The sequence below is a fragment of the Rousettus aegyptiacus genome, unplaced genomic scaffold (assembly GCF_014176215.1).
Source record: "Rousettus aegyptiacus isolate mRouAeg1 unplaced genomic scaffold, mRouAeg1.p scaffold_m13_p_6, whole genome shotgun sequence".
NCBI lineage: Eukaryota > Metazoa > Chordata > Mammalia > Chiroptera > Pteropodidae > Rousettus > Rousettus aegyptiacus.
In genome coordinates, this window is record NW_023416309.1 from 55,613,406 (window position 1) to 55,625,738 (window position 12,333).

General features: G+C 46.9%; 1 protein-coding gene across 1 annotated transcript in view; it reads right to left on the minus strand.

Moving 5' to 3' along the window:
* Positions 1–12,333, minus strand: part of CPXM2 (carboxypeptidase X, M14 family member 2) — a 76,352-nt gene that overhangs the window by 22,299 nt on the left and 41,720 nt on the right. Inside the window, exons 5-6 of the mRNA XM_016155153.2 lie at positions 2,727–2,811; positions 1,713–1,863 (exon numbers count right to left, since the gene is read on the minus strand). Of these exons, the coding sequence (XP_016010639.2) occupies positions 1,713–1,863; positions 2,727–2,811 (236 nt within the window). The remainder of the gene's footprint in view (positions 1–1,712; positions 1,864–2,726; positions 2,812–12,333) is intronic.

Sequence of the window (12,333 nt, forward strand, 5' to 3'; positions counted from 1 at the left end):
CTGAGGGCCACGGGGAGCAAGCCTCCTGGCCTGGCACAAAGGGGACCTCACACTCACCCGCCCACAGCTGTGCCCGCAGACGCGGCGTGCTTGGAGAGGCCCCGCAGGCTCTGGATGGCGGCCAGTGGGACCTGGGATCACAATTCCAGGACGAACCAGCCACCAAAAGAGGCCCAGATCCATAGTCAGGCGGGCCTTCAATAGATGTGGTTTTGCCGGTGGGTCTGCCTGCCTTGAAAATGCACGCTCCCTCTGCACCTGCAATCCCACTTATCATAATCTAATTTAAGCAACAATCCTGTAGTCCTCTAACTTACACGATAACCCTGGACACACACAATGACAGAGAAACAAAGAGATTCGCTGTGAGGTTCTTTAGAGACTCTAAAGCATGGATTAAAAACACGGGGTTTTGTCCGTGAACCAGAATGAAGGCATCCACGAGACAGATGGTCTCTAATGGTTTTAATGACATGAAAAAGTTTTGCAATTAGTAAGTACGAATTTAAAACAAAGAATCTGTCTGGAACAGGGGGGAAGCAGGTGGGTAGATAAACTCGTGTTTCTCACCAATACGGTCTGTGTGCTAAAAATTCATAGTTGCCAAAGCAAGATCAAGGGTATTATGGGATTGAGAGAAAAGCAAGAAGTGACATCGAATACGCTTTGAAAACACAGTCGGTGTAAGTTCACGGTCGGGGGCGGGATGGCTGTAGAAATAGCATGATGGATACGGTGGCCTCCGAGCACATCAGAGCTGGTGGAGCCCCGCGCCCAGGCAGCGCCGGAGGGACCCAGAGGAAGCGAGGCCGATCCCACGAGGCGAGACGGGGAAAGCCGCTCCGGGAGAGGACGCAGAGGAGTCATGACCAAGGCCGTGCTCCTCGTTCCCTGCGACCTGACTGTGGGCCGAAGAGAACGTGGCATTTCCCACAGGCCCCAGCGAAGGATCTGAGGGGTGCCCTGGGGCCCAGCGTCCTTCCCTGGAGATGTCTGGTCAGGATGTCTGGCCTTCTGCAGGCCCCGCATGGGCACAAACTCATCAGCTCCAAAAGGCCAGAGTCAGCCACGAGCCTGGCCAGGGAAGCCCGTCCAGGGCACACACCAGCAAGGAGCCAGACGGTGTGAACTCAGGCCCCCTCCTTCCTGCCATCGTGAGGTCACAGCCTGATACCATCATGTGAAAAGAGGGTCAGGGGAATACGACCTAAAGAAACGAGCATTTACCCAGAGACACAGGCAGCCAAGAGATGCTATTTAAACAGAAAGAGAATACGTACACGGTCAAGTTTAAAACTTCTACCGGTTCCGCTACCCAGTGTGGCAGGAACACCCGAGGACAATTAAACATGCTACCGAACACGTTTTATGGCATCTTTTTCGCTCGCTTGTATGGAATGAATTTTCAGCCTCGAAACACGCATCATCTTAAAAATCCAGGAGGCGAGCCACGGTTGGCGTGCTGCTTTGAGGCGCCGAATGCAAATGTTCATGGTGTTCCTGAGTGATTTTTATTTATTTTTTTTCTTTGTGCTTGCCAATGTTTTTCAAATATTTTGCAATAGGTATGGAGTCTTTTGTTCGTTTGTTTGTTTTACACGAGGAAAAGATTGCTAGGTTAATTTTTCCTTGTCCAGGCTCGGCGCCTGCTCTCCATCAGCCCCCCACCCCCCGCCCCCCATCCTGCAGGAAGGGCGGGAGGACGCACTCACCTGGCAACGGGCAGCCGAGGACCTCCAGCCTCATGCAGATGCTCCCGCTGTCGAACCAGGACTGCGGGTTGAGGCGGATGTACCGGGCCACCGTGGGGACAGGCAGCTCGTTGAGAACCGGGATCTCCTTTTCACTGTTTCCTTCGAATATCTATTGATGCACGAAGGTGGGAAGGAAAGGAGACTCTTTTAGAGCTTGCTTATCAAGGGGTAAAAGAGTCAGGAACCCGCTTGTGCCACAAGACCTCGCTGGGGAATGTCGCACGCGCGCTGGGCATCGAGGGGAGAGGAGAGCCGAGCCGGGCCTGGACCTGGCCTCAGGAAGCTCCCACCTTGTGGGTGGAGAGGGTAATACTCAGATGTCACAGCTGAAGCCTCCTAGTGCGTCAGCAAAGGGGCGGCCACGGAGCTCCGGGTTTTTAGGAGGACAGAACCAGGCAAAGTTTCGGGGATGAGGCGTCATGCGAACGGCCTTGAAGGAAAAGGATTTGGATCTGCGGGAAGGAGAGGCTCTCTGGCCCACGTCTTCTGGAACACGGGAGTGGGCGGGGGTGAGAAGGAGACGGGGGGTCGAAAACGGAGATTGTGGCGGACACCGGGTACCACGCTGGGAACACGCACTTGAGGACCTGAGGGAAACAGTGACGTGATCAGACCTGGCCAACGTGGAGCAGATCACGGAAGCGAAAGATCAGGGTGATTAAAGCGAGCGAGGGAGCTATTAGAACTGAGCGGCTGGGAGGCGCCCCGGTTTACCCATGTGCCACGTGACTTTCCACGGCTGACCTGTGAACTGTGGAAGAGACTGCACCCCAGAAGGACTGAATGTTACATGGGCCCTAAATGTGGGCCGCTTGGCAATGAGCTTCAGGATTGGGGAGGGGCGGGGGGGCGGGTCGTTATCCATCAGACTCGGCAGCTGGTTCGCGTGGACCCAGGTGCAAACATGGACCGGGCACGCACCACCTCTGCCTGCACAGCGAAGCCCGGGGTCAGAGGAGAGGAGAGACTCACCATGTCTCCAGATCCGTTCTTAATGGTGACCCACGTGTGGCTGTCATTGCTCACCATGACCTTATAGGAGGTCACCCAATCGCTCCTAAGAGGAAATAAAACATCGTTGGAACGACACACTTTAAAATGTTTACCGCTTCCAGGTAGAGGCGCAGCAGTAACACGAGGAAGGCCCAGGGGTGGGCAGAACCGGGTCACTCCCCGGCCCCACCGCTGCCACTCCCTGCGGCCGTGGCCATGCAACTGACCATCGCTGCCACCGTTCACTCCTCCGTAAAATGAGAGTCATAAAAGCACGCGCTTAGGGGAGGAGTATGAGCGTGAAATGGTTTAGTTCCCTTTAAACACTTAGGACGACGCCTGGCCCCCGGTAAGCACTAGACAGTGGTCACACGCCAGAAGATACACAAGTATATGTATATGTATATGTATATGTGTGTATATTTATATTGAACATTGTATCGCACAGAGTCGTAGCTTAATAGGAGTCCCCTGTGGAAAACTAACCTCGGTAAAAGTTGCAAGCTGGTCTAGAAATTTCATTTGGAGAACGGATTTCGGGAACAAGGCAAACTAGATTCCACGAACCACAAAAATGACAGCTGAAGTCTCTAAGAGGCCCTGGGTGTCTCCTTGGCTGTCGCAACCATGTAGTCACCCCCCGACCGCCCAGCAACAATCCAGTGATAGCTGGGCCTGAAGCCAGACCCCTGTCATCACGTCCTACTGTACAGAAACTACTGGGGGGAAAAGACATGATCCGACTTCCCAGCGTGGAGGTCAATTTGATAGGCCTGGCAAATAAACAACCTTCATGTGAAAAACACATTTTTTCCCTCTGCCTAGGGTTTTTATATATATATATATATATATATATATATATATATATATATATATACACACATATAATATTAATCGTTAAGCAATCCAGAAAAAGTCTTCCTGAGTGTTCTTTTTAATTTTTAAAATATTAGAACTAAGCACGATTTCCTAATTTTTTAGATTATTCTGCCAGCTGAAGTATTTGGACTCCTTTCCCTACCGTGAAATCTTAGGCTCGAGATCCAGCTATATCCCAAAAAAATTCTGAGCGTCTAGTCTGAATCAGTACCGTCTAGTAAAGTTTCATTAGAAAGACAGGCTGGTTCCATTCATTCGGGTTCGTCTGACCGACTTGTCGCAAAAAATTATTCTTAAGTGTTTCGCACACGCTCGGAAACAAACCTTCGCCTCGAACCTTCTCCCCTCCTCCCCGCTCCTCCCCGCCAGCCTCGTCCGTACACCCGCTGGGAGCCGGAATCTGTCCAACAGCACATTCCTCCCCGGCGGGGTCCGTCTTGGGCCCACGCCGTTAATTGTGCTGTTCTAAGGGCGTCTCAGCAACAGCTCATGCCCTCTGCACTGGAAATCTGTCCTCACCCAAAATAGCAACCTGTTTCCCACATCCGAATTATTTCCAAATGACTCGTAAGCGCTGTCCCTTCTGCCTCTGTCTCTCTGCTGATGACGCCCCGCGGCGATCCAGGAGGCAGTCGGTCTGCAGGGGCGAGGGACAGACCCTACAGAGCTGGGGCTGAGGGCAGTAGGAAAGCCCTCGGTCAAAAGAGGCACACGAACCATAAGAGAGGGCCAGAAAGAAAAATTAAAGTAAGTTCTCCAAAGAAAAGGAGAGGGAGAGAGAAAAGGAAATGAAACCCTAGTAACAATCACACCAACTCAAAGGGATATACAGGCAAATCCACGACTTGCGTTGGAAGGATAATTAATTGGTGGTTGCTGAAGTGCAGACCTCTTTTCTGAACTACAGGCTTAGATCCCTTCCTTCCGTCAATGTGACCTCGCCGCTCAATGTCTCACACACATATATAATATATATATAATATATATATGTATATAAATGAAGAAACGTGACAAGTATGTCACAGTAAAGGTAATATGAGTGGCAAGTAAACCTAGGAAAAGAAGTTCAACCAGATTAGAGGTTGGGGAAATACAAGTTAGAACTACAGTGGAAGATACTACTTTACACTCTCTATACTGAAAATTTAGGAGAATGACAATAAGAAATGTTGGTGAGGATGTGCGAGGAGCAAGAAGAACTCTAAAACACTCCTGGGGAAGGAGAGGATGTTTGGACCAGCAGTCTGGACAACGGTTTGTCATTATCCTATCAAACGCAACATCCGCATACCTTCCGACCCAGCCATCCTATTCCTACGTATGCATCGTATGCATCGGAGACATTCCCTCGTAGGCGTGCTTCGAGAGACATACAAGAATGTTTACTAGCGGTGTTGTCTTCAGGAGCGAAAAGTAACAATGAAACACAATAATAAGAAATTGGGACGGGGGCGATCCAGTCTCCATCAAGGAGAGGCGGCTGGAGGCCGGCGCACGGACGGGCAGCGCTCACCGAGGGAACGCGCCGCGAGCACGGGCCGCCAACGACGCTTTGCAGCGGGACACTGAGCGGGAGCAGACAGGTTTCGAACGCTGCCTAAAGTGCAAAATCCTTTGCAGGAAGCTCGAAGCGCGAAGGATCACTTTTTGCCCGTGTGACGCATACGTGGTGAGACTTTTTAAAAGGCCGGGGGATGATAAGCCTCCCATAAGGAGAACGGCTCTCCTTCCCCATGGCGGGGATCGGGGCAAAGGAGGGAGATCGACGGCACCGGCGATGTCCTCGCTCTTCGGTTGCGTAGACGGTCGGTTCGTGGGCGCTGCTCTTACCGTAAAGCTCCACACCTTCCGCGTCCACCACACCCACTCTTCTGCGGCCATCGAATACCACACAATGAGAAAGACAAAATATTTATTTGAACGTTGTACAATAGGCTTCCGGACGGGAAGGTGCTACAATCATTCCTTGTGAAGGGTTGTGCTCGAAGATGCTGCATTCATATTTTAAGAAAAATAAAAACAAAATCTTTGCCTTTCTAATGTCTTATGAATACACGATTTGTTCTTTCTTTTAAAGTGCAACTCTACTAACATTTTCTAATGATACTTTATATGGCACTTCAGTTTACAAAATGCTTCCATACACATGATCTCACTTTAAGAGCATTAAGGATGTGGCTTGCTACCTAGGTGGGTGGGAAAAAACGATCAGATCCTGTTTGTCTCTCCACACCTGGAGGCTCCGGTCTTCTACGCTTCGATCTTCATTACATCCCTCTTTCCCCTAGCCTCTAGGTATAGAATCTCAGTATCCCCAGATCAATCGCCAACCTTGTGGGGTACTTAGATGCCATAAACCCCTGAAAAAGTCTGTCTCACTTCCTTCACTGAGAAATTCCTGATGACATTTATCTCTCCCTTAAAGTCGTTTTGAACAAATCAAATGGAGAATTACCATCTTGTTTTGAATAGTTTACAGTGGGATTTCTCAAACCTCGGCTCTATTGGGATTTAGGTCTGGATAACTTTGCTGTGGGAGTCTGTCCTGTGTATTTCAGGATGTTTAGCGGCATCTCTGGCCTCTGTCCACTGGGTACCCCATTGTCATAGCACCCTGCCCCCCGGTAATAACAAGCAGAAGTGTCTCCATACATTGATAAAGGTCCCGGGGTGGCGGGGAACCACCCTAATGGTTAACCATTGTTGCGCATAGACATGGGATCCCTTCCCAGTCCAACACAATTGGCAGTGCTGCCCAGGGCCTGCTGGAATGACCACGTGGTCAGCCGAGCGCTCAGAAGAGCACGCTGAGCTTTGGGCCAGAACTGGAAGGGTTTCCAGAAGTCTCCAGTGGCCAGTACAACAACCCAGTTATTCTTGTCAGTTGCACTCACGATGGGTAAAGAACAGAGTGCACCTCCTCCTGGAACTCAGTGTCTAACATTCTGTAGAAGGAGCCAAGTGTTTTGAGAAACACCAGGAAACCTCAACTATGGTGAGTGGACCATGAAATCCAACACCGATGTGTCAGATGGGAAGGAATTTCCTTAATGTTTATTTGAACTCTTATGTCCACTTTGGAAGAGAGACTGGTGCGTTGGGGCAGGCAGGGTGACTGAGATTTCTGTGGCTGTGGTTTTCGGGCTAAGCCGTAAGCTTCCCATTCACTGAATAAAATTAGGGAACAGAATTAGGGAGAGGGACCTAGAAAACCGAGTAAATCATTAAAAAGAAGTGATTGTGACCACCAGTAAAAGCAAAAACACTGCCCAGGAAAGGAAATGCAATTATAGTACACCACGTGACCCAGCTAGGTGTGAATAACAGTTCAACGATGACCGTGATGCAAAAAATAAATACTGGTTTTCCTAAAACTGGTAAGATAACTTTTTGGGGAGGATGGGAGGAGAGAGACAGAGGCACAGAGAGAGAGAGGCAGAGTGAGTGAGTGAGTGAGTGAGTGTGTATGTGTGTGTGTGTGTTGGAGGAAGGTGAAAACAAGAGGTAAATTGACACCTTTCCTAGTAGAAAGGCAACAGACAATAACTCATTTAAAAGAATCAAGGCACAGTGCTAAAAGCATTTTGTGCAGAAACAGAGGGACTAAGAAAAATAAGACAGAAGAAACAGCTGAAGGGTTCGGAGCAGTCGCCTCCAGGAACTGTGTGGCGCGGGGGCCGCCATTTTAAATCATAGGCCGTGCCACTCGGCTTTGTGCACTGCCCGCGGTTTGCTAGTTAGACAGTAGAGCCCCGTCCTCCTCTCTCGCGCCTGCTTCCCTCCTCTGACACTTCCCCGACTTTTCACCCCAATTCACGGTCATCTTCTCCCAACGCGTGTAAGGACGAAGGCCAATTTATACCTCAGTCATAAAACCGAGCGGATGCAACGCAGATGAAAAAGCAGCATCTCTTTTTTCTTTTCAAGAGCTCACATTTTACTCCGTTCCTCTGGAGAGAACGTCGGTGGAATTTTATTTGGGTAAAAACTGGACAGCATTTTGCTTTTCACTCCCTCGTGCCCGCCTTGTGCTCTAAATGTGTTGCCAACTCACAGCTCTGTTGGCTGCACCGATGTTATTTTTAAAAGAGGCTTAAAAAAAAAAAAACTAAGGATCGGAAGGTTGTTTAAAAAGAAGGGGGAAATGGATTCCATAAAACCCTGCAAAGATTTTAACTTTTAAAAATGCTTCGAAAAACCATTTCGAGAGTTCACCTACTCCCTGAACCTGGACCAAAGCGAATATAGTATGAAAGGTCCCCCCCCCCCCCCCCAGAAACAGAGGGGTCTTGGAAGAAAAAAGGAAGCTTCCTACCAGGCATGGAAGATAGGTTCAAGCGAGCACAATCCACACCACGAGACTTGCACGTTCTCGAGCCAGCTGGAGCATCGAGAGGGAGCGGAGAGAGTTGCTGGGGACAATTCCCGGAGCCGGATGGCCTCCTGGGAGGGCAAGGATGTGCTCCGCCACGTCCTAACTGCACTGCCTCTGGCACCTGCAGCTCTCTGAGCGGCTACACCCGGGAACCAGTAACACATACAACGCACGTACCACTCAGGTAGCTAGTTATTTTCATCATGACTGTTTCGTAACGAAAGGTGACATCTTCCAGTGCTGAAGGACACAAGGCAGCGAGGACTCAGGCACTGGACTGACTGCCATTGGGCCAGCATGAGTGCAGGGGGTCAGGCCAGGGCAGAACATACACCCAGAGGCGTCTTGTCCTTTCTTATCAGTAAGTCTCCTTTGCTCCCAGATTGAAATTACCAAACATGGTTTGGAAGTTTCTGCTGAGATGGTTGAACACACACCAGAAATCCTAGGAAGACCAGAAGCTTCTGGGGAGAGATTTATGGGGCGGAAACATACTGGGCCTAAACAATTCAGAATGGACTTCATAATGCAGAGTATCCACTGGCTGGACTTCACACAGGCTCTCGCACAACGTAATATGTACAGATAGTCCGTGTGTGCATGTATGTACGCCTCAGAGAAGAGAGAAGGGAACAATGCCAGCCTAAGGCCGAAGCCACCTTGGTTCAGACGTGATGATTTTCCGGCATGTTCATGTTCGATCCACCAGGTCACAGCAGCTGGTGGAAGACACCTTAATGGAGCTGACCGCGGCAGGCCATGGAGGGTTCTGGGGCGGGCACGAGGCCCATTCTCCCACCTGCTGCCCCTCTGCGCGGTGGCCACGTGCTCTGACTTGGAAGTCTTCAGGGCACGGTTATTTACTATCTTTGTGCAAAAGAAACAGACAAAAGGTAAAGGGCCAGCGCCTGCACCTCCGGCATCACCTTCCCCCAGAGCCTGCAGCTGCACACGCTGCTGGGCCTCCCGATAAGAAAGTCCTTCTACCCTTGTCTCACAGCAGAACACAGCAGCCTCAGCCCCTCCATGCTAACGTGACCTTCTTGTTAAAAGTCAGGCCCTTTATTTACTTGAATACAGGATGTGCCGTGTTTGGGGCTATGCGGATGTTTTTATTCGGACTCTGGGAGACAGAGGGAGAGAGAGAGTCTCTAGGCCATAACGGATCATTCGTATGAAGGAGACTAAATGCCATAATTCATAGGGTAAATCTAATTACTACACATGAAGTTCTGTGTTCTGAAAACAAAAACAGTCTTTCTTTTCAAGCACTCACGGAGCATTCAAGAAACTGTCCCTTTTTCAGACCTCAGAACAAACTTCAAAAACATCAAGAGATTAGGAAGTAGAAGCAATACTCTCTGATACAATGAGAAATGTATAAAATTAAAAATCTAAAAACCCCTTGCCCCAGGAAATTTAAATCAGTCTCCCCAACAATACCTTTGATCAAAGAGAAAAATCAAACTTGAACTACAGAAAGCCTAGAAACCACTACATGTCAGAACCAGCAGGGCAGGCCTAAAGCGGTGCCCAGCAGAAGTATCAGAATCCTACAAACTTACATCACTAAATAAGAGAGAAAAAGAAATGAATTAAGTATTCAACTCAAGTTACCAGAACAATAAAATAAATGTTAAAAAAAAAAAGGCAAAGGGAAAGAATCGATATCCAAAAAATAAAGTAATAAATTCAAAAACAGAAAAACAGCAGAACTAATCGATAATTCCAAAAAATGCTTCTTCTTTAAAAAAGTGGAAAAAAAATATGTGTAATAGGTAAACCAGGAGGGAATCTGACGAAGAAAACAAAGGGAAAAGCACAAATATTTAAGATGAAAGTAATAGGGAGAAAATACTCATAAATTGGTAGAAATTTTAAAAAATCTTTAAGAGATGATTCAGCTGGATCAGATATATTTTCTAAAATATCAATTGTCCAGGACAATAGAATTTATCAAAACGGACTGAAGAGAGAAGCTCTGAACAGCCTGAGTACCACAGCAGAAAGCGAGGCAGTCAGCAAAGAGCCTCCCACTGGCCCCCCAAAACCAGACGCCCAAAGCCTCGTGCCTACATGTATTCAAAGCGGAGGAAGTGAAGGAACGCTTCCTTCATTTGGAAAACTTGATAACAGAAATCAACAAAGATTGCTCACAAAGAGGAACTTTTAGCCTAACGTCACATGTAAATACTGATGCAAAAATCTTACATAACATATTAACAAACAACGCCATTCGCAATTGCTCATAATTCTTAGATGTGTGCAGGTGCATCTTATTTTACTGCATTTTGCTTTATTACGTTTCACAGATGTTGCCTTTTTTACAAATGCAAGGCAAGACCCCCCACCAGCAACAGATCACAACTCACTTTATTGCAATACTCGCTTTATTGGGGTGGTCTGTAGTATCTCTGCAGTATCTCCAAGGTCTGTATCTGATAGAAGATTTACAGGATCTATATGCTAAAAATGATAAAATGCTGATCAGAGAAACTGCAGAAGATCTAAATAAATGGGGAAACATTCTGTGTTCACAGATGGTCGATTCTCCCCAAACTGATATACTTGTTTAATGAAATCCCTATTAAATCTCAGTAAGATTTTCTACTACAGATATATGTGTGTGCGTGTGTGTGTGTATAAAGATTACTTTAAAATTAATATAGAATAGCTAAAAATTTTTTGAAAAAGAATAAACCAGGAGAAATTCATCTATCCAGTTTCAAGATATTATACAGCTATAATGATAAAAGCTGTGTAGTTTTGGTGGGGAACAGACACATAGTTCTGTGGAATGAAATAGAGAACCCAGAAATAAATCCACAGGAACACGGCCAACTGATTTTTAATAAAGGTGCAAAAGCAATTCAATGACGGAAGATAGTCTTTCAACAAATGGTGCCCAAGCAATTACATACCTATAGGCAAAAAAATTATAGATCCATAGGCAATTATATATCATTATCTTTATGAGATCTGTCATTATAAATCACATAAATATCACTAAACCTAACACTTTATATACAAATTATCTCAAAATAGATCAGTGATTTAAATGTAAAACATAAAATTATAAAGATTTAGAAGATAATATAAGAGAATACTTTTCGGATCTAGAGCTTAGTCAGAAGTTCTTAGACATGACACCCAAAGCACAGTCCATAAAAAAAAAAAATTAATTGGATTTGACTGAAACTTCAAACTTTCTCTCTCAGTAGCCAATGTCAAGAGGATAAAAAGATAAGCTATGAATTGGTAGAAAATATTTGTAGAAGACCACATATCTAACAAAAGACATATCGAGGATTTATAAGGAACTCTCGAAACTCGAGTAAAGAAAAAAACAAAAAAGGAATTAGAATATGAATGAAATACATGAAAAGACATTTCCCTACAAAGGCTATACAGCAAATAAGCACATAAAAAGATGCTCCACATTACCAGCTAAGACCACGATGAGATACCACTACACGCCTATGAGAACAGCTAAAATAAAAATCATTACGAGACCAAATGCTGGCAAAGACGACAGGAACCTGGACCACTCATGCACTGCTGTGGGGACGCAACATGATACAGCCACTCGGGAAGACACCTCCTTGCAAAACTAAGCGTGCAATTAGCACAGAAACATATATGACTTTACATTTAAAACACACACACACAATTTAAAACACCCACAAAAAAAAAAATAGTACAAAGAGTAAAAAGGAACATGTAAACGCACGGACAAGCCGAGCCCATGTTTGTACAGAGGAAGACGTTGCCCTCAGGGATCTCAATTTCCCTGCCATTAGCCACTTAAGTTAAGTCGATCCCCTCTAACGCATCATATGAAATTCTTTTTGGAGAGAATTTGGACTTACTGAAAATTTCCTATGAAAAAAAAAAAAATACATACATGATAAGACTATCCGGGAAAGTTCTGACAAGATTCATGAAGAGGGAAGAACTAGACCTAAGAGATGGTAAAACAGTACCCGCTGCTCTAACCCTGCGGAAGTGTGGTCCTTGCACGTAAGGACAGAGCGATGAGGCAGAATTAAAAGTCCAGGAGTCAACTCCGTGACAGAAAGGGCCTTGGAACACCACGCGGGGGACCCTTCCGCTGGTGTCTTAGTACAGAGCACCATGAACCGGCTTGTGGACAACAACATTTTATTTCTCAGAGGACTTGAGGCTGGCGGTATGAGGTCAGGGTCCAGTGTGGCTGGACATGAGCCTCTCCTAGAGTCCTCGCGTGGTGGAAGGGACTAGGGAGCTTGAGTGGGGGGGAGGCTCCTTCACAAGGACACTAATCCTGATCATAAGGACTCCACCCTCGTGACC